Below are 23,086 nucleotides of genomic sequence, written 5' to 3'. Positions count from 1 at the left end.
TGCAATCCTTCCCTACTTCCTCTTTTCTCCATTTTCATGAGATTACAGGGAGAGTTGCTTAGTACTGAGCAGAACAAGGGGAAGGAAAAGAGATAGGGGAAAAAAAAAATCCCAGAACTTTTACTGAGTATTAATAAACCATAGGCTATCCTTCATGTAGGATTTTTGCCAAAATTCTCATTATATGGGTGATCAAAGAAACCTCAAACCGTGAAATGAGTTTAAATCGGTTCTAGACTGGTAGTAACCTAGGCAGTTAACAGAAGTAAATGCAAATTTTCTTTTGGAGGAAAGTATCTTCCTTGTAGGCTTTGAGAACTCTTCAAGTAAGTTTTCAAGGATATGTAGTCAAAGAAAACCAAGCATTAAAAAAACCAAGGCAGCCCTGGCCGGTTTGGCTCAGCGGTTAGAGCGTCGGCCTGCGGTCCGGAGAGACCCGGGTTCGGTTCCCACTAAGGGCATGTACTTCGGTTGCAGTTTGTCCCCGGCCCTGGTTGGTCGTGCGGGTGGCAGCCACTCGATGTGTCCCTTCACATCGATGTTTCTGTCTCTCTCTCCCTTCCTCTCTCTCCCTCCCACTCTATCTGAACAAAAAAAAAAGGAAAAATATCCTCGGGTGAGGATAAAAAAAAAAAAAAAAAGGCACACGTTTTTTAAATGTATATCCCATATTTTCAATTCCATTTGTTTAAAAGATTGTATTTTTTGCATTGAATTGCCTTGACACTTTTGCAGTGTAGTTTGGATCTTTTTTCTTTTTTGATCTGTCTTTATGCCAGTACTTTACTGTCTTGATATAAGCCTAATAATTAGATTAGAATGCATATTCTCCAACTTTGTTCTTTTTTTCCAAAATTGATTTGTCTATTCTAGTTCTTCGCATTTCTGTATACATTTTAGGAATTGGCATGTCAATTTCTACAAAATACTTCCTGGATTATATTGGATTTATAGATTAACATGTGGACATCTGATATATATATTTTTTCACTTTATTTTTTATTTTTTTGGTACGTGCCCCTAGTGGGAACCGAACCGAGAACTCTCTGGTCCGCAGGCCGACACTCTAACCACTGAGCAAAACCGACCAGGGCGACATCTGATATTTTTAACAATACTGAGTCTTCCAGTCTATGAACATGGTTTCTCTATTTAGGTCTTTGATCTCTTCAGTAATGTTATTTAGTTTTCAGTGTTTCACTCTTTTACATATTTCATTAAAAATTTCCTAAATATGCCCTGGCCAGTTTGGCTCAGCGGTTAGAGCGTCGGCCTGCGGTCCAGAGAGACCCTGGTTCGGTTCCCGCTAAGGGCACGTACCTTGGTTGCAGTTTGTCCCCGGCCCTGGTTGGTCGTGTGGGTGGCAGCCACTCGATGTGTTCCTTTCATATCGATGTTTCTCTCTCTCTCTCTATTCCTCTCTCTCCCTCCCACTCTACCTGAACAAAAGAATAGAAAAATGTCCTCAGGTGAGGATAAAAAAAAAAAAAAAATTTCCTAAATATTTTAAGTTTTCGATATTATTATAAATAACACTTATTTTAGCCCAGCCAGTGTGGTTCAGTGGTTGAGCATTAACCCATGCACCAAGAGGTCACCGGTCTGATTCCCTGTCAGGGTACATGCCCAGGTTGTGGGCCGGATCCCCAGCGGGGAGCATGCAGGAGGTAGCCAGTCGATGTTTCTATCTCTCTCTCCCTTCTCTCTTTCAAATCAATAAAGAAAATAATTTTTAAAAAGCCCACTTATTTTAATATTTAAAATTCCCAATTTTACATTTTATTTTGTTACCTAGCTAAACTCTCTTAAAGCCTAGTGGCTTTTTAAAGATTCTCTAGGATATTCTGCATAAAAAATCATATAATTTATGTACAAAGAAAGTTTTACTTCTTCCTTTTCGGTTGTATGCCTTTTATTAATTTTTTTTGCCTTATTATTGCCCTGGCTAGAATCTTCACAACAAATTAGAAGAAAAGTTATGAGAGCATTTATTCTTGGGATAAATGCTTGGTCATGATCTTTGCCTTGCTGTTGTTGATTTTATCAGATTTCACCATTAAATATGTCAGCTATAGATTTTCCATAGATACTCTTTATTGGTTGATGAAGTTTTCTTCTATTCTTAATTTGCTTAGTTTCTCTCATGAATTTATGTTAAATGTTGTCACATACTCTTTCTGTTATCTATGAGATATTCTTATTTTGTTTCTTATTCTTATTTAGTTGGTTAATATGGTGAATTGTATAAGGTGATATTTGAATGTTTACCCAGCTACTTTGTCTGATATTAACATAGCCATTTCGGCTTTAAAAAAAATTTTTTTTTTTTAATCCTCACCCAAGGATATTTTTCCAAATATTTTTAGATAGACTGGGAGGGGGCAGAGGGGGGGGAGAGAGAGAGAGAGAGAGAGAGACATCAATATGAGAGACACACATCAATTGGCTGCCTCCTGCATGACCCTGACCGGGGCGGGGGGGCAAACCGCAACCAAGGTACGGGCCCTTGGCCGGAATCAAACTCTTGACTCTTTGCTCTATGGGTCGACATGCTAACTACTGAGCTAACTGGCCAGGGCCATTTCAGCTTTCTTTTTTTTTAAAATTATTTTTCCTTTATTGATTTTAGAGAGAGGACGTGAGAGGGAGAGGGAGAGAAACATCAATGAGAGAGAACATTGATTGCCCACCTCCTGCATGCCCCCCACTGGGGATCGGGCCCACAATCTGGGCATGTGTCCTGACTGGGAATCAAACTGGTGCATGGGTTGACAGTCAGCCACTGAGCCACACCAGCCAGACTCAGCTTTCTTTTGAGTAGAATTAGAATGATCTTTTTTCTTCATTTTACCTATTTTTGTTTTTATGTTTGAATTGGGTTTTTGTGGGCAACATATAGTCAGGTCTTGCTTTATAACAAATAATAATTGTTACCTTTTTTTTTTTATATTTTGTTCAGATAGAACGGGAGGGAAAGAGAAAGAGAGAGAGAAACATCGACGTGAAAGGGACACATCGAGTAGTTGCCACCCGCACAACCCAGCCAGGGCCGGGGACAAACTGCAACCGAGGTACGTGCCCTTAGCGGGAACCAAACCCGGGTCTCTCAGGACCGCAGGCGGACACTCTAACCACACTCTAACCGCTGAGCCAAACCGGCCAGGGCAATAATTGTTACCTTTTAATTGGCAACAAGTATTTTCTTTCCACTTAATGTGGTTATTTTTATAGTTGAGTTTAAATGAGTACTTAGGTGAAAGTGATTCCTACTGGCTTGTACCAGCTTGCAAGATCTGATTATGCACATCTCCTCTTTGCTTTCAGTGACATCATGTTAATTGGCCATGGTGGCAGTATTTATTATACCACAATAAATCAGCAAATGCTACCTCCATTGCCATAAGCCTATATTATTAAACATTTACTAAGTCACCACTGATTTAAACCTACCATTTTGCTACTTGTTTTCTTTTTTGTTCAATACCTTCTTTGTTCCTTTTACCTCTTTGCCTGTCTTCTTTTATGTTAATTAAGAATTTGGGGGGGAATTTAATTTTATCTGTTTTATAAACTTATTAACTGTACCTCTGGTGTTTTGCTTTGCTTCTAGTAGTTGCTTTAGGGTCTACAGTATATATCTTTAACACAGATAAAGACCACCTTTAAGCAATATTATGACTTTAGTGTTATAAGAACCTTATAATATATTTTTGCTTGTTTGCCTTGTCTCAGAAGCACATTTTACTTCTGTATATGTTTTAAACCCCACAGCAGTTACTGATTTTGCTTTAAATAAACAATTATTTTAAAAGATATTTTTAAAGTAAGAAAAAGTCCTTATATTGCTCTATATATATATCATTTTTATGCTCATTATTCCTCTTATTGATTTGGATTTCTTTCTAGGATCACTTTCTTTTTTTTTTAATCCTCACCCGAGGACATTTTTCCATTTTTTGTTCAGATAGAGCGGGAGGGAGAGAGAGGAAGAGAGAGAGAGAGAAACATCGATGTGAAGGGACACATCGAGTGGCTGCCACCCGCACTACCAACCAGGGCCGGGGACAAACTGCAACCGAGGTACGTGCCCCTAGCGGTAACCGAACCCGGGACTCTCTGGTCCGCAGGCCAATGCTCCAATTGCTGAGCCAAACCTGCCAGGGCTCATCGATGTTTCTCTCTCTCCCTCTCACTTCTCTCTCTAAAAAATCAATAAAGAAAAAAAAAAAAACTACTCAAGGGCAACTCTCTTCTGATCTTCAGATATCCCTCTCTCTCTCCTCTCTTTCTTCCCTCTCTCCCCTCTATTTCTCTCTATCTCTCTTTTTTATCTTCTCTCCAGTACTCTTCTCTGTGAATTGTAGATGCCTTGGTCTCTCTGAACTCTGAATTCTGTTTCTTCAACTTAGGGTGACTGCTGAACTCTGTGTTACTTCTCCCTACTCTTTCCAGGTAGTAATCTGGAGACAATCATAATGCTCATCTTATTTATTTCCTTTCTCTTAGGGATCACTATACTAAGCTTTATGTTGTCCATTGTCTGAAAACAGTTGTTTTGTATATTTTTTTTCCAGGTTTTAAGTTATTTAAGATAGAAGCGCAAATCTGGTTTCTATAATCCCATCATAGCTAGAAGCAGAATTTATACATCATTGTTTTAATTATCATTCCTTTTTAACTAAGATGTGCCCATTTTAAAATTTGTTTGTTTAGCCCTGCTGGTGTGGCTCAGTGGATTGAGCGTCATCCCACGTACTGAGAGGTCCTGGTTAGATTCCCCGTCAGGGCACATGCCCGAGTTGTAGGCTTGATCCACAGTGTGGGGCATGCAGGAAGCAGCCGATTGATGTTTCTCTCTCACATTGATGTTTGTATCTCTCTCCTTTCCTCTCTCTCTAAAAAATCAATTATTTAAAAAAATAATATTAAAAATTGGTTGTTTTTATGTTTTTGAGTCGTGTGAGTTTTTTGTATACTATTTTGGATTTCAGCCCCTTACTAATGTATGTTTTGCAAATATTTTCTCCCATTCAGTAGGTTGCTTTTTCATTTTGTTGATGGTTTCCTTCTCTGTGCAGAAGTTTTTATTTTTATTATTATTATTTTTTTATCTTCACCCCAGGATATTTTCCCCTTTATCTTCAGATAGAGTGGGAGGGAGAGAGAGAAAGGGAGAGAGAGAGAAACATTGACATGAAAGAGACAGATCAACTGGTTCAGGCGCGAACCGCAACCAAGGTATGCGCCCTTGATCGGAAATGAACCCACGACTCATTGATCTGTAGGCCAACGCTCTCACCGCTGAGCCAAACTGGCCAGGACTGTGCAGAAGCTTTTTAGTTTGATGTCATCCCATTTGTTTATTTTGCTTTTGTTTTCCTTGCCTTTGGAGCCATATCCAAAAAAAAAATCACTAACATTGATGTGGTTTCTTCTAGGAATTTTATGGTTTTAGGTCTTATGATCAAGTGATTAATCCATTTTGAGTTAATTTTTGTGGTGTAAGATAGTGGCCTAGTTTTATATTTTTGGCATGTAGCTGTCCAGTTCTCCTAGCACCATTTAGTAAAGATTGTTCTTTCCCCATTGTATGTTCTTGGCTCCTTTGTTGTAAATTGTCCATATATGTGCAGGTTCATTTCTGGGCTCTCTGATCTGTTCCATTGATCTATGTGTTTGGTTTTTTGTTTTTTTTTGCTGATATACTATTTCGATTGTGATAGCTTTGTAGTATAGTTTAATCAGGGAACATGATACCTCCAGCTTTGTTCTCTTTCTCGAGATTGCTCTGGCTATTCAGAGTCTTTTGTGGTTTTGTCCACATTTTAGAATTATTTGTTCTAGTTCTGTGAAAAATGTTATTGGAATTTTGAATGGGATTGCATTGAATCTGGAGATTGCTTTGGATGGTATGGACATTTAAATATACTAATTCTTTCAATTCATGAACATAGGATAAGTGGTCTTTTCATTTACTTGTGTCTTCAGTTTCTTTCAACAGTGTTGTATAGTTTTCATTGTACAGGTCTTTTATATCCTTGGTTAAATTTATTCCTAGATATTTTATTATTTTTGATGCTATTATAAATGGGATTGTTTTCTTAATTTCTCTTTTTGATAGTTTATTTGTGTATAGAAATGCCAGTTTTCTATATATTGATTTTGTATCTTGCAACTTTACTGAATTAATTTACTAGTTCAAACTTTAAAAAAATTTTTTTTCCTTTATTGATTTTTTAGAGAGAGGAAGTGAGAGGGAGAGAGAGATAGAAACATCGATGAGAGAGAACATCAATTGGCCGCCTCCTGCATGCCCCCCACTGGGGATTGGGCCCACAACCTGGGCATGTGTCCTGACCGCGAATTGAACCTGCAACCTCTTGGTGCATGAATTGACGCTCAACCACTGAGCCACACCGGCCGGGCTTGAATGTTTTGTGTTTTTTTTTAAATTAATTAATTGATTTTTGTTACAGATGTTTCTCCTTTTCCCCCCACTGATTCCCCACTCCCCCTCCCTCCCCACCCTGTCCCCAGCTTTGTTGTCCATGTCCATTGTTCATGCATACATGCGTATAAGTTCTGTGGTTTATCTCTGCCCCCCAACCCCTCTTCTGGGGGTTGTCAGTCTGTACCCCACTTCCACGTCTCTGGGACTACCCCATTTCTCAGACTTATGTTCATTATATCCCACAAATAAGTGAGATCATATGATACTTGTCTTTCTCTGTTTGGCTTGTTTCGCTTAGGATAATACTTTCCAGGTCCCTCCATGTCGTCTCAAAGGATAAGAGATCTTTCTTTCTTACAGCTGCATAGTACTTCATTGTGTATATGTACCACAGCTATTTTATCCATTCATCTATTGATGGACACTTGGGCTGTTTCCAGATCTTCGCTATTGTAAATAGTGCTGCTACGGACATGGGGGTACATATATTCTTTCTGATTGGTGTTTCAGGCTTCTTAGGTTATATTCCTAGAAGTGGGATCACTGGGTCAAATGGCAGTTCCATTTTTAATTTTTTGAGGTAACACCATATTGTTTTCCATAGTGGCTGCACCAGTCTGCATTCCCACCAGCAGTGTACTAGAGTCCCCTTTTCTCCACACTCTCGCCAACACTTGTTTGATGATTTGTTGATGGCTGCCATTCTGACAGGTGTGAGGTGATACCTCATTGTTGTTTGTTTTTTTTTAAATCCTCACCCGAGGATATTTTTCCATTTATCTTCAGATAGAGTGGGAAGGGGGGGAGAGAAAGAGAGAGAGAGAGAGAGAGAGAGATCGATGTGGAAGAGACACATTGATTGGCTGCCTCCCACAGGACTGCGACCAGGCCAGAAACCGAACTGCAACTGAGGTATGTGCCTTTGACCGGAATCGAAGCCGCGACTCTTTGGTTGGCGGACTGACACTCTAATCACTGAGAAAACTGGCCAGGGCTGTTCAAACGGTGTTTTAATGTGGTCTTTAGGGTTTTCTATATATTGTACTCTGTCATTTGAGAATAGTGGCAGTTTGATATTTTTCCAATTTGGATACTTTTTATTTCTTTTTCTTGTTTGATTGCTATGATGAGGACTTCCAATACCATGTTGAATAAAAGTGGCAGAGTAGACCTTCTTGTCTTGTTCCTGCTCTTAGATGAAAGCTTTCAGCTTTTCACTGTTGAGTATATTAGCTGTGGTTTTATCATAGATGGTGTTTATGTTGAGGTATGTTTCCCATATATCCACTTTGTTGAGAGTTTTTTATCATAAATGGATTTTAGATTTTGTCAGATGCTTTTTTCTGTATCTATTGAGATAATCATATGATTTAATTCTTTATTTTATTAATGTGATGTATCACATTGATTGATTTTCAGATGTTGAATCATTCTTACATTCCTGGGATAAAGCTCACTTGAACATAGTGTATGATCCTTTTAATGTATTGTTGAATTCCATTTGCTAATATTTTGTTGATGATTTAAAAAAATTTTTCTTTATTGATTTTAGAGAGAGGAAGAGAGGGAGAGAGATAGAAACATTTATGAGAGAGAATATCGCTTGGCTGCCTTCTGCATGCCTTCACCCCACTGGGGATTGGGCCCACAACCTGGGCATGTGCCCTGATCGGGAATCAAACTGGTGAATTCTTGGTACATGGGTCTATGCTCAACCACTGAGCCACACCTACTGGGCTGGGATTCTTTATAAATGTTTCTTGAAAGAATTCTGCCGTGTTGGCATTTGATTATTTTCCTTGCCATGTTTTTGTGCAAAGCATTTCCTGACTGATATTATTCACATTGTCCATTTTTTGTTTATAGTGCGCTTGGAATGAGCAAATGTCTCAGTAACGCTGTAATAGTTGAAAGAAACACTATCACATCAAATGCTTATTAAATTTTGTTTTTTCCTCTTTCTTAGTTTACAAAGAAGACTAATCCAATTGATAAACATGTTGAGGTCCTGATAAATAAGTATGAATTGTCTCCCCTACCAGTTACTCCTCAAATGTTTGGGTTTGCTGGAAAAGAGCACATGGAAAAATACGGTATGTTAAAAAAAAAAAAAGTTTAAGGTTTGTTGGTTAATACATGTTATACAGATGTGATGAGAAACAACAGGTGTTTACTAAGGAACTGTGGAGGATGCCAGGATATACATATAATATATAAGATATAAGATATAAAATGGTTTTTGCATTAAATTGAAGAAATAGTCTGTAAAGAATTTAGTTGTAGAGAAAGTATTTATATATACGACATCATATTGGAAGTACCTAGAATGCTCTAAAACTAGAAATTGAAATAGGAAAACTAACATAAATCTTGTCTGCTTTAATTGTGGACTATAAATTGAAGTTCATTAGTTCTGAAAATGATAATAAGACTTAAAGTTTGCTCTTGGTAATAGGTTTATATAGTCAAATTTTATTCCTAGTATAAATTTTATTCTTAGTAATAGGTTTTTATCATCAACTTTTATTTATTTATTTTTTTAAATCCTCATCCGAGGATATTTTTCCATTTTTTGTACAGATAGAGTGGGAGGGAGAGAGAGGAAGGGAGAGAGAGTGAGAAACATCGACGTGAAGGGACACATCGAGTGGCCGCCACCCGCACAACCAACCAGGGCCGGGAACAAACCGCAACCGAAGTACGTGCCTCTAGCGGGAACCGAACCCGGGTCTCTCCGGACCGCAGGCCGACGCTCTAACCGCTGAGCCAAACCGGCCAGGGCTCAACTTTTATTCTTAGTAGTTAGTACATCATCATCTGTAATTCCATAGTGTGTTATGAAATTTAACTTTCATGGTTGATTTTTATTTGTAGGTAAACCTAGTAATTTTTTTACTGATGGTCAATGATTGGCCTGTCTTAGTCAAAGCATGGGATAATGCAGATAGGATTTTTATTTTTCATTGTATGACCCTGAACCAGTGCCTTGTTGTGTACTGTGAGATAAGAAAGAACATTTTCATGCTTCAAAGTTCAGCATTCCTATTCTTTGTAGGAAAAATACCCCAAGTTTGATAGCCAAAATCAAGTAATTAGAAAGGAAAAAAATCTTCAAGGAAGAATGGTGGGATCATATAAAGGAGCACTGCCTCTCTTTGGCTATAGACATTTTCTTTCTTGTACCAATTTCTTACCATTTTTAACTATTCCAATCTGGCTTCCTTCCTTTCTCAATGCTATCATTGATCACTGTGTTGCTATATCCAGTAAATACTTTTCAAACCTAACTTTTTTTTTAATCCTTACCTGAGGATATTTTCCCATTTATCTTCAGATAGAGTGGGAGGGAGGAAGAGAGAGAGAGAGCGAGAGGTTGAGAAACATCAATGTGAGAGAGACACATCAACTGGTTGTCTCCCCTATGACCCCGGGGACAAACTGCAACCAAGGTGCATGCCCTTAACCAGAACTGAACCCGAGACTCTTTGGTCCGCAGGCTGATGCTTCAACTGTTGAGCCAAACTGGCCAGGGCTCGAAACTAATTTAATAGACCTCAGCAGCATTACTACCTTTTGATCACTCTTTTTTTTTTTTAATATTCTCTTCCCTTGGCTTCTGTGACGGATACCTTATTCTCCTGGTTTTTCTTACCTCTTTGGCTATTCCTTGTCCATGTCTTTTTCAGTTAGATAATTCATTAAAAACATTATTGAGCTCATTATATTTCAGGCACTGGAATATAGCAGTATGTCAGTCAGCTATTGCTGTGTAATACACTGCTCTAAAACTCAGTGATTTTAAACAATTATTTATTATTATAGTTGACACGTTTGTAGATTGACTGGGAGCCAGCTGATCTAAGCTGAGCTCAGCTTTTCTTGTATGGGTTAATCATATGATTGTAGGATGGCTAGAGGCTCTGTTCTAGTCTTATTTGACTGGGTCATATGTCTCCCATCCTCCTCCTGGGACTACAGGGCCAGCCCTGGCATATCCTTTTTATGGTGAAAATAGAAGCACAAGAGAGTAATCTGCAATATGCAAATCCTCTTGAGATTGAAGTTGTTGACTAAAGCAAGTCACATGGCGAACTTGGAATCAAGGGATAGGGAAATATACTCCACTTCTTTTGTGGTAGAAAACTACAAAGTCAGACAGCAAAGAACATTCAAAAGGGAAAAAGAATTAGATACATTAATGCATTCATTCACAGGCAATAAATAAATAGATGAGATGTGAGATTTTTGCTTAAATTTTCAGTAGGGGAGAGACAGTAATACATAAAACAATAAGATAATTTCAGGTAATTATTTGTCCTGTGAAGAAAATAAAACAAGGTAATATACTTGTGGGTAGTGGGGAGCAAATTTAGAATAGTCAGTGATGACCTCTGTTTTGAGGAGGTCCAAGAATATAATAGAATTGGGTGTTTAATTAGTTATATTCTGATTCATACCATTGATAAACTTTGTTAGAGACTATTTGGATCCAATATTATAATTATAGTAGTCCCTCCTCTCTTCAGGTTTGGTGACAGTGCCTTTAATTTTCTAATTCAGTTTTTGGTAGAAATATTAATCTGAGCAGCTCTTGGCTTTTTCCAGAGAATCAAAGCTTCAAAGTCTTTCTCTCATTTTACTTGGTGTCTAACCAGGCACTCATTTATGCACTCATTACATCAGGTTAGAGGTTAGTTAGCACTAGATATTTTTCTCTAGGATTATGCATTAATCAATGTCTATCATTTCCCAATATGTGTTCCATGGGACAGTAAACTCATAAAATGCTCTATAATGTGAGTCAGTTAAGCAGGGAAATGCTTCATATTTTAACCTCCTATTGGACAGTCATAATACATAATTCAGAGCAATAATAGTAAAGGCTCTGATGTCTTGCTATAAAGAAATCCATTTAGTTCTGTTTAAACCAGTATTATCTAAACTTGACAGAAGAACCCTTATATTTTTAGCTATACCAAAAAACAAACCAAAAAACCCCCAAAACCAAAGATAAAAACAAAATCTAGACTACAGTATTTTCTTACCTTGTCCCAAAAGATGTCCTGAAAATTTAATTGTCTTGCTGATGTCCAGATACCGTGTTTCATTTTATCTTCCAATCAATCCAATTAAAAAAAAGACATTAGGCCCTGGCTGGTTTGCCTCAGCAGTTAGAGCGTCGGCCCGAGGTCCAGAGAGACCCAGGTTTGGTTCCCGCTAAGGGCACGTACCTTGGTTGCAGTTTGTCCCCGGCCCAGGTTGGGGTTGTGCAGGAGGCAGCCACTTGATGTGTCCCTTTTACATTGATGTTTCTCTCTCTCTCTCCCTCCCTCCCACTCTATCTGAACAAAAATGGAAAAATGTCCTCAAGCGAGGATAAAAAAAAAAGATATTAGCCCTGGCCGGTTTGGCTCAGCGGTTAGAGCGTCGACCTACGGTCCTGAGAGACCCGGGTTCGGTTCCCGCTAAGGGCACGTGCCTCGGTTGCAGTTTGTCCCCGGCCCTGGTCGGTCGTGCGGGTGGCAGCCACTCGATGTGTTCCTTTCACATCGATGTTTCTCTCTCTCTCTCTCTGTTCCTCTCTCTCCCTCCCACTGTACCTGAACAAAAAATGGGAAAGTGTCCTCGGGTGAGGATAAAAAAAAAAAAGATATTAGCCCGGCCGGTGTGGCTCACTGGTTAACTGTTAACCCACGCACCAAGAGGTTGCTGGTTCAATTCCTGGTCAGGGCACATGCCCAGGTTCTAGGCCCAATCCCCAGTGGCGGGCATGCAGGAGATGGCCAGTCAATGTTCTCTCCCATTGATATTTCTATCTCTCTCTCCCTTTCCCTTCCTCTTTCTCTAAAATCAATAAAGAAAAAATATTTTTTAAGACGAGCATAAAAAAAAGATATTAATATGATTTGGCTTGTTCTTTGTGAACCCATATTGGCTGTCTCCTGATCACCATTCTCATTAGTATGAGAACATCAATGTGGATGGAATCTACCTTATTCCCCCTTTTTTTTTGTTAATCCTCACCCAAGGATATTTTTCCATTGATTTTTTTTTTTTTTTTTTATCCTCACCCGAGGACACTTTTCCATTTTTTGTTCAGATAGAGTGGGAGGGAGAGAGGGGGTGGGGGAGAGAGAGAGAGAGAGAAAGAAACATCGACGAGAAAGGGACACATCGAGTGGCTGCCACCTGCACGACCAACCAGGGCCGGGGACAAACTGCAACCGAGGTATGCGCCCCTAGCAGGAACCGAACCCGGGTCTCTCCGGACCACAGGCCGACGCTCTAACCGCTGAGCCAAACCGGCCAGGGCTCCATTGATTTTTCAAAAGAGTACATAAGGGAGGTGGGAGTGTGGGGGAGAGAGAGAGAGACAGAGACAGAGGCAGAGACAGAGACATTGATTGGTTGCCTCCCACACGCATCCTGACCGGGGCTGGGTGTCAATGAACCTGCAACCCAGGTACATGCCCTGAACCGATGACCCTTTGGTGCATGGGCCAACATTAACCACTGAGCCACACTGGACACGCTACCTTATTCCCTTTTTAAAATCAGAATTGAGACAAGATTGGCCCAATTTAATGTACGTCATTTCAGCTCTGAAGATCATTCTCCTTGACAGAGAAGACTGAGATAAAACAGAAATGGGGACTTTCCACTTCACTGTGACATTTTTAACATAACATTATTGGCTCTAATCAGTGGGCTTTTTTCCTTCCTTGTTTTTTCTAGCTTCAAAGGAAATTTCAAAGCCATTTTATTCTGTTTTGACTTTTTAAAAACAATGAAAAAAGATTTTTACAAATTTGCTTTATTAATGTGCCTGCTTTTGTTTTCCTGACACTATTCTTTAAATTTTCTGTTAAGGAACTTGAAAAGCATACACATTTCTTGTTAGGATGTAACTCTTCAAATGCCTTATCATAAGGAAAGAAGAAGAGCAGGCCCTGAAGCGTAATGTGAGTTGTAAAATTCACCTAATCCCAGGGGCATTGGGACATTTTGATAGACTTCTTGAAAAATGGCTGCCAGTGATTTCTTGCCTTAAACTCCCTGTGGTCCCAGCCTATATTTTCTAGTTTTTGAAATTGGACCCTAGTTATACTAGGTAGAATAGGCCAGTTTGAACTCTTTTCCTGTATACAAGGTGGGGCAAAAGTACATTTACAGTTGTGAGAACACGAAACACAGTTTATTCTTGTATTATTATTCATTAATTATTGTACTATTTTCCATACAGACAACTGTAAACCTACTTTTGCCCCACCCTGTATGCCTATTAGTTGATTTCAGTTCATTAAATATACTTAAGTTTAATGATTAAGAAATATTTGTTAAGGGATTAATGTTGACGTCTTCAATACTGATATCCGTGCAAGGGAAAATGTAGAAATATTTAGCAGGACACTGAGTGCCATTGCAACATTTGTTCACAAGCAGCAGAAAAACATTAATTCACTAATAGGTATCTGCTTTCACTCCAGGAACAAAAGCTGAACATTTTGCAAAAATTGGATGGAAAAATCATAAACACTCGATTAATAACCCGTAAGTATTTGAGGTATATGAAATAGTGAAAGTCTGGGTTATCCTGCTGTATAACACACAACTTTAATACTTGAAAAGCTAATACAAGACCTTAAAGATATTAACCAGAATGTTTTATTTTTTAAAAACTGCTTATATTCAATAGTATTGTGTATTATTTTGGGTGTACAGTATAGTAGTGAGACAGTTATTTACTTTAGTAAGTGATTCCCCCGATATTTCAAGTATCCACCTGGCATCATACACAGTTATTACAATACGACTGACTATATTCCTATGTATTTTTTTTTTCTTATAAAATGCTTGTGCCCAAGTAAACTTTTGACTTCTTTTTATTTTAGTTTTTGGTCTGTTTATATTTAGAAAACCATTTAAGCTTAACGACTCTTTTAAGAAAGAATGCGAATAGCTGGTATTAAAAGATGTAATTGGCCCTGGCCGGTTTGGCTCAGCGGTTAGAGCGTCGACCTGCGGTCCTGAGAGACCCGGGTTCAGTTCCCGCTAAGGGCACGTACCTCGGTTGCAGTTTGTCCCCGGCCCTGGTTGGTCGTGCGGGTGGCAACCACTCAATGTGTCCCTTCACATCGATGTTTCTCTCTCTCTCTCTTCCTCTCTCTTCCTCTCTCTCCCTCCCGGTCTGTCTGAACAAAAAAATGCAAAAATGTCCTCGGGTGAGGATAAAAAAATAAAAAATAAAAAAATAAAATAAAAGATGTAATTGGACATATATTGCAACTCTAGTGAATAAAATTAAAAAAATTTTTTTTTTCTTTATTGATTTTAGAGAGAAAGGAAGGGAGAGGGAGAGAGAGAGAGAAACATCGATGAGAGATAACATTGATTGGCCACCTCCTGCATGCCCTCTACTGGGGACTGGGCCCACAACCTGGGCATGTGCCCTGACCGGGAATCCCACTGGCGACCTCTTGGTGCATGGGTTGATGCTCAGCCACTGAGCTACACTGGCCAGGCATGAATAAAATTTATTGTAATAATTTTAGTTGGAAATAACAGTCACCATTTTAAGCCACTCCTTAAAACTTCTCTTAGTTCATTTTGATCAACTAAAACATTTGTAAAATGTGTATTAGTAACCTTGCTCTGGCTGGTTTGGCTCAGCGGGTAGAGCGTTGGCCCACTGACCAATGAGTTATGGGTTCAGTTCCGGTCAAGGGCATGTACCTTGGTTGTGGTTTGTCCCCAGCCCTGGTTGGGGTCGTGTGGGAGGCAATCAGTTGATGTGTCTTTCTCACATGGATGTTTTTCTTTCTCTCCCTTTCTTCCTCTTTCTCCCTCCCACTCTATCTGAACAAAAATGGAAAAATATCCTCCAGTGAGGATTAAAAAAAAAAAGCACATTAGTAACCTTTTAAATTATTTTATATGGAATTATTTGTATTGCTTTAGTAATGCATTTTAATTATGCCAGTGTCATTAACTCTTATTTTGTAAAAGTAATATGATTATTTATATCCTAAAAAATAATCTGAAGTAGCCCAGCTGGTGTGGCTCAGTGGTTGAGCATCAACCCATGTACCAGGAGGTCATTGGTTCAATTCCTGGTCAGGGCATATGCCCAGTTTGTGGGCCTGATCCCCAGTGAGGGGCATGCAGAAGGCAGCCAATCGATACTCTCTCATTGATGTTTCTACTTCTCTCTCCTTCTCCTTTCTTCTCTCTCTAAAAACAGAGAAAATAAAATTTAAAAAATAATAGTAATCTGAAGTAAAATTACATCATGTGTGTTACACAGATCATTAATTTTTGAATCCCCTAGTGCCTAGCACAATGCCTGGTGCATAGCATGTACTTTATGGTTGCTAAATAAAACTGGTTCACTGACAGTTGAATTAGTGCCCCATAACTAGAATCTATACAAAAGCAATACCACCAGGTAATAAAAGAATAATAGCTAGCTTTATTAAATGCCAACTCTGCATCACTGTGCTGGATACTTCTATTTACATATTCATTTAATCCTTTCAAAGACCCTATAAGGGAGATATTTTTATTCTTGTTTTATAGGTGAGGAAAACAAGGCTTATAGAAATTTGGTAACTTGCTCAGGATCATTCTAAGTAGTGGTAAAATAATGTTTGTATTTTTCTCCTCTTAGATTATGAATGCTTTGAGGGGAAGAGCCATCTGTTATCTTTAATGCTTAGTACAGAACTTGGAACATAATAACTGCTCAGTAAATTGTTTCTGAATTATAAAACAAAATTTTCCATATTTAATAAACATAAAACCATGACAAGGAACACTTTATACCATAAATAGATTGTTACATAGGTCACATATTCCTAGTACTTTATGCTGCTGCTAGTTCTTCTCATTCTCCTAATTTTAAATTGATGTCTGAACTTAGAAGAGCATACCTAATTAACAAATACCGAATTCTATGTTCTAGATCTAAGTGTATTTTGTGAAATATCTAAGGGTATCATGAGAGCTTTAGTGAATTTCCCTTTTTTATCCTCACCTAAGGACATTTTTGCATTTATCTTCAGATAGAGCAGGAGGGAGAGAGAGAGAGAGAGAGAGAGAGAGACATGGACTGGTTTCCACCCGCACAACCCCAACTGGGGATGGGGGCGAATCACAACCAAGGTTCATGCCCTTAGCAGGAACCAAACCCGGTCTCTCTGGTCCGTGGGCCGATGCTCTAACCGCTGAGCCAAACCTGCCAGGGCAGAATTTCCATTTCTTATATGATAAAATCCAAATTCCTTCATAACATACAAGCCTGTTGTAATTTGGCCCCATTCTACTTTGCCAGTCTTATTTCTTACTACTTCGCTGGATATTCCTAATTTCTAGCCTCACCAGATTACTTGGTTTTTCCTAAATGTACTATATAGGACTTGCTTCTGTGTTTTTACTTACGCTTTTAGCTCTCTCTGGAATATCCTCTGCTATTCTTTGTAGTGAAACAGACAATCTAGTTACCCATCAAGTCACAACCCAAATATCATTGCTTCTCTCTCTCTTTTTTTTTTTTTATCTTCACCCGAGGATATTTTTTCCATTGATTTTCAGATAGAGTGGGAGGGAGGGAAGAAGAGAGAGAGAGAAACATTGATGTGAGAGAGACACACTGATTGGTTGCCTCCTGCATGACCCAACCAGGGCTGGGGAGCAAACCAAGGTATATGCCCTTGACCGGAATTGAACCCTGGTGACTCTGGTCCATGGGCCAGTGCTCTGTTGAGCCAAACCAGCCAGGGCTATCATTGCTTCTCTTAACACTTTATTAATTATTTTTTTCTCAGGTGCTTCATTGCACTATGTCCCTCTATTGTAATGTCCCACACTGTACTATACTTACTTATTTATGAGTGTTTCTCCTCCTGTGATGATCCTTGAGCAGAGATTATGTCTTCAGGATTTAACAGGGAATTAGAGCATAATATATGCTCAATAAAACTTTGCTGTTACAGAATAGTAGAATTAGGATGAGCAGTCTTAAGTCAACAAAGATGGTCTAGAGCTGATTTCCTTGTCATTAGAACTTGGAGAACCATTAAAAATTCTTGGGATTTCCTGAAACTCGTAAGGAACTGTACCAACATACTGCAGAATTGACAGCAGTGCAGTTGCCTGGCTTTGAGGCCCCAAAGAGCATCTCTTGACTTTCCCCAGAGAATCAAAGCTTTTAAGCCTTTTTCTTATTTAATCCGTTGTCTAACCAGGCATTCATTTATCCACTCATTACAGCATTCTTCTAAGGGAACTTTATTTACCTAACAGTATGTATTCAGTAGCCTACCATATTCAAGACATTGCTTTAGCTGCTAGTGATGCAGCAAAGAATAAGACAGATAAATTCCTTGTTTGCATGGATGTTCCATTACATTTTATAAGTTCTCAATTATGTTCAGTAGGCAAATATTATTCCTAGGTGTCAGTTTTGTCATTTAAAAGTTTTTGAAACAGCTAAGAATTTCTAGGTTTGGCTCAGAAATTTCAGGTGCTAACTTCTTGCATTAGGCTTTGTTTGGCTAGTGAAGAAAGAGAAAAGTATGTTTGCTGATGAGTCATTAGAGAATACCCTGTTACATATTTCTAAGAAGATTGAATTAGGAAACTATTCTCAGGTGCTTCCTCACAAATTATAAGAATAATTAAAGGCAGTGAGAATCTGTGATAAGGAGTATAGTATTAGAGATAACCCATGCCACTTGAGCCTTCAGACTTGTGTCTGTAACTTTCTCTTACTTGTCCCACAGGTACCTCAGAGTCAACATGTTCATAAAGAATTTATCATTTCCCCTCAACCCTGTTTTCCTTTCAGCATTTTTCATCTTGGTAAATGATATACCATATATCTAATTATTCAAGATAGAAAACTAGAAGTCTTCCTTGACTCTGCCTTCTTCCTTAGTGTCCCGTGTGAGTTGCAGATGATTTGGTGATGAGCAGAATCCTGATCTTTTAAATTTATTCCTTCTCCCATCTTTCTTTTTTTTTAAAAATTCTTTTTTTAATTGACTTTAGAGAGGAAGGGAGAGGGAGAGAGAGCTAGAAACATTGATGAGAGAGAACATCAGTCGGCCATCTCCTGCATGCCCCCCACTGGTTATTGGGCCCACGACCTGGACATGTGCCCTGACTGGGAATCAAACTAGCGACCTCCTGGTGCATTGATCGATGCTCAACCACTTAGCCACACTGGCCAGGGTGGTTAAATGCATTTTTGATGTATGATATTTTCAACTTACAATGGGTTTGTTGGGTTGTTACCCTATCGTGAGTTGAGGAGCATCTGTATTATTATAAAGCATATAATTCAAGAACAGCCAAATAAAGCAGCACATAGGATGAGGTCTGGAAGGGTGCTTAATGCAGAGCTTCCATGCCCTCTTCCCCATGGAGTCAGGGCATATCATCATCCCAGCATATGATGGTGCTCATCAACCAGGAAGTTTCACCAAGTTAATTGTCCATAGTTTTTATTGGGGCTTTGTTATGCAGACATACTCGACTAAATCATTGACCACATGATTGACTTTAGTCTCCAGCCCCCCTCTTCTCCCTGGGGTCAAACTGGCTGGAAAGTCCCAACCCTATATTCACATGGGTAGTTTTTCTCTTTCTCTTTCTGGTGAGCAGCCCTCAGTGCCCCCCACCCCCAACAAGAGGCCTACATGAATCACCCCATTAGCATAACAAAGACATTTTGATCACTCCAAGGATTGGAACCCAGGACAAAGATTAGTAAAATTTATTATACAGCATGTGGCATTTTAGAGTTAGTTTTTTGTTTTTTTTTAATCCTTACCCAAGGACATTTTTTCATTTTTTGTTCAGATAGAAGGGGAGAGAGAGAAACATCGATGTGAAAGGGACACATCAAGTGGTTGCCACCCACACGACCCAACCAGGGCTGGGGACAAACTGCAACCGAGGTACATGCCCTTGGCGGGAACCCAACCTGGGTCTCTCAGGACCGCAAGCCTACGTTCTAACCGCTGAGACAAACCAGCCACGGCTGGAGTTAGTATATTTTAAAAATTCAGTTCAAATGACTTACATATTAAAGGTTGAAACTGTTTATAAGAGCCAGTCTTTTGGTTGTGAAAAGAATACTTACATATTATTCTGTCTTCAACTTCTGGACCAGAACATCTTCAACAAAAAATTGTAATTGCTACCTAACATTCTATAACTACTTATTTTGCATTTAGGTATTCCCAGTTCCAAAAGGAATACAGTTTAGATGAAGTGAGAACTTCTCGAAAAGTTTTTGATTTTCTTACTGTCTTACAATGTTGGTAAGAAAAACATTTTAATATTTAATTGAAGTAATTGCTCCTCCCTGCCCCCCTTGGGTAAACTTTAGGCTCTGTATCTGGGTATATCTTTACTGTATCTATTTCTGTAGAGCAGTGTTTCTCAACCTTCCTAATGCCGCGGCCTTTAATACAGTTCCTCATGTTGTGGTGCCCCCACCCATAAAATTATTCTTGTTGCTACTTCATAACTATAATTTTGCTACTGTTATGTCTTAGGCGACCCCTGTAAAAGGGTCATTTGACCCCCAAAGGGGTCGCGACCCACAGGTTGAGAACCCCTGCTGTAGAACTATCAATATGTTAGTGGTGGGATTTCCTCTGTGTCCTCACCTGTTGCTGGTGGAAGTGGGCTTCTTGCAATGTCATGAGAAAAGGAAAAGGAATTTTCTGAGACTCATATGGGAGAATGAATGATATTTATTTGCATGGGATCAGACCCCTGAGTTTCCAAGGTCCCATTCCCTCTTTCCTGCCAGGGAAAAAGCTATGTCTTCAGCAGAGCTAGGATTAAAGTCACTGCCCTGAGCCTCTGTTTCATATTTGCACAGTCCAGTTCAGCATCAGGCTAGCTTAGTTTGTGTTCCCAGTTGCAGTTCATTGCTGTGGGGTCCAAATGGCCATGGGCCATGCAGCTTCTAGGGCCACATAGCTATGGAGGGAACATAGGTAAGTGCAAGGAAGCCAGAGCAAAGCCAGAGGAACAAGAGAGAATTCTTTTCTCTGCAGATTTTAACCTTCTAAGATTCTACATGCTTGTAGTTGCTCCACTCCCTCTAGCCAGTTATCTTTGTTTCAGGCTAGAATGACAGGCAAGCACCTTCCCTACGTCATCCCAACTTGACTGGGCTTTCGCCTATTTTCCCCTTTGTCCAGTCCCTTCCCCCAGTGATCTGCCGGAAATGGATCGGTGGTTCCCTGGGGCGTGTGAAACTGCATCTTCATGGTGAAGGTACCCAATTGGCCATGCTTATATTGTCTGGCCTTCCCTTTGCTCCTTTCTATTATTAATAACTAGCTAATTACAATGGTAACAAATGTAGTCCTCACTCTGAAATGAGTAACCTTACTTCCTTCTCCTGCCTAGAGACAGACTGTCTCTTTTCTTGGAAAATTATATATTTTACTTCCTTTTCTCATGACTTTTAAGTGTATTTATTCATTTAAATGGAATTAGAAGGCCAGTGGAGTCCCAAGATTTTTCACTTGAGCATTTTGTTTTCTTTGCTGTTCACTTCTACTGTAGGAAGTTTTACTCTCATAGTAGCTAAGAATAAACATAAAACAAGGGGAAAAAATCATAGCTCTAATACTGATAATAGAAAATGGCATTTTGAAAATTGCTTGACAGTATTTATCTCCTAGAACATGGAGTGAGTACTGCATAGGTCCTACCTGTGCCTAGTTATCACCTGGTTGTACCCTGGAGATACTGGCTGAGATGCAAGTGAGCAAGTCAGGTCAGCTTTTATCTGTTGCAATATAAGGGTCTGCCCATTTATAAAGTCCAGCTCAACTCGCAGAAGGCTTTTGTTTGCCACCTTCCTTCAAAGCTTACTCTAAGGAAAATACTATTTTGAGGAGATCTTAAGAGTTTTAACCAAAGCATGGACTTTCTGGTATCTTCTATTCCATCCTTTCCCAGTTTTCAAAAGGATTCCAAGACAGTTATTTGGGAGATAGCAGAGTTGGAGCTAGTTAGGTGTATGGTAGAATCTGGATTGTACTGGGATGGGAATAACCTTATGTACTTCTCAGAAGTCACCAGAAGATGCTTTATGTATCTACAGAAGCAAATCCAGAACTTTTGGGGAGAGAGATTCTTAGAGACCAAATAGTGACTGACAGCATTTCAGTTTTTGCTAGAGGTTCAGTCCTCAGATGGACAGCATGTGTAAAATTTAACTGTAGATTCCACAAAGAAGACCATCAAGCATACTTAGCCTTTCTTCCCAGAAATAACTCCTAGTCTGAAATCTTAGGATTGAGGTGGACAGGGTATAAATAATTATTTTTACCTCCTCTTAGTCCCACTTCAGATGGTGCCGCAGCAGCAATTTTGGCTAGTGAAGCATTTGTAGAGAAGTATGGCCTTCAATCTAAAGCTGTGGAAATTCTGGCACAGGAGATGGTGACTGATTTACCAAGTTCATTTGAAGAAAACAGCATTATTAAAATGGTACATCTAAAATTCTGTTTTATTCATTAATCAAGGGATTTCTATGTAAAGATTTCAAAGTGACATGATGTTGTTATTGGCTCTGGATATAATTTACTTGAAAAATGGTCTAGAAAATTTATTATAACCCATCCTTAAGATTCTGTTAGGTCAAAATAACTGAGGAGAACATATGCTTCCTGTGATAGAATCATGCATCATTGTATGATAACTTTTAACTAACTAGATGTGCTATTTATTTTTATTTTGAATAGGCTAAATATGCTCAGAATTTCAATCTTACAGAGTTAGGGGAAAAACAAAGATGTTTTCAGGGAACTTTTCTAACACTTCAAAAATCCTGATTGAAGATTAAGTACAAAATGGAGGAAGTAAAAAAAAAAAAAGAGAATTCAGACAGAGTTAGTTGAATATTTAAAGATATATGTATACATATGTATAGATAAATTACATACATATACATAAAATATAGGTGTATATACATATATAAACAATCATATGCTAAACTATAGTTTACAAAATAATTGTACAACGATGCTTTGAATTTGAAAATGTCCCTATAACTTGCACAAGATCACAAAGCTTAGGTGCTAGGGTGTGGTAGAGGAGGAACTTATATTTAGATTTTCTGATTATAGTACATTTTCCACTGTGCTATAATTTTATTCTTTGGAGAAAGTTCTGTTTTTGTGGGTTTAAAAAAAAATGTGTTCTTGCCCTGGCCAGTTTGGCTCAGAGGTTGAGCGTCAGCCTGTGGACCAGAGTCCCGGGTTCAGTTCCCACTAGGGGCACATACCACACACACACACACAAAAATGTGTTCTTGTGATTTTTTAAGGAGAGATAGAAACATCGACATGAGAAACATCAGTTGGCTGCCTCCTGCATGCCCCCTACTGGAGATCGAGCCTGAAACTTAGGCATGTGCCCTTACCAGGAATCAAACTGGGATCTCTCAGTCCATGGGATGACGCTCAATCCACTGAGCCACACCAGCCAGGCAGTGTGCATGTTATTATCTGAGACCAAAGAGGTGTAAAGAGCGTGGATTTTGGAAAAATATTTTTAATTCCATATGATCTTCTAGAAGAAGAGTATTTATTTTCATATAAA

At 39.0% G+C, this 23,086-nt stretch overlaps 1 protein-coding gene across 2 annotated transcripts in view; it reads left to right on the top strand.

Moving 5' to 3' along the window:
- Positions 1-23,086, top strand: part of SCP2 (sterol carrier protein 2) — a 102,296-nt gene that overhangs the window by 36,016 nt on the left and 43,194 nt on the right. The window contains exons 6-9 of one of the 2 annotated variants that reach the window (XM_036256877.1): positions 8,418-8,544; positions 13,939-14,002; positions 19,690-19,776; positions 21,823-21,973. In XM_036256877.1, the coding sequence (XP_036112770.1) occupies positions 8,418-8,544; positions 13,939-14,002; positions 19,690-19,776; positions 21,823-21,973 (429 nt within the window). The remainder of the gene's footprint in view (positions 1-8,417; positions 8,545-13,938; positions 14,003-19,689; positions 19,777-21,822; positions 21,974-23,086) is intronic. The other variant, XM_036256878.1, reaches the window with a different exon arrangement.

The sequence above is a fragment of the Molossus molossus genome, unplaced genomic scaffold, assembly GCF_014108415.1.
Source record: "Molossus molossus isolate mMolMol1 unplaced genomic scaffold, mMolMol1.p scaffold_m16_p_12, whole genome shotgun sequence".
Classification (NCBI taxonomy): domain Eukaryota; kingdom Metazoa; phylum Chordata; class Mammalia; order Chiroptera; family Molossidae; genus Molossus; species Molossus molossus.
This window is presented reverse-complemented; position numbering and strand designations above follow the sequence as displayed.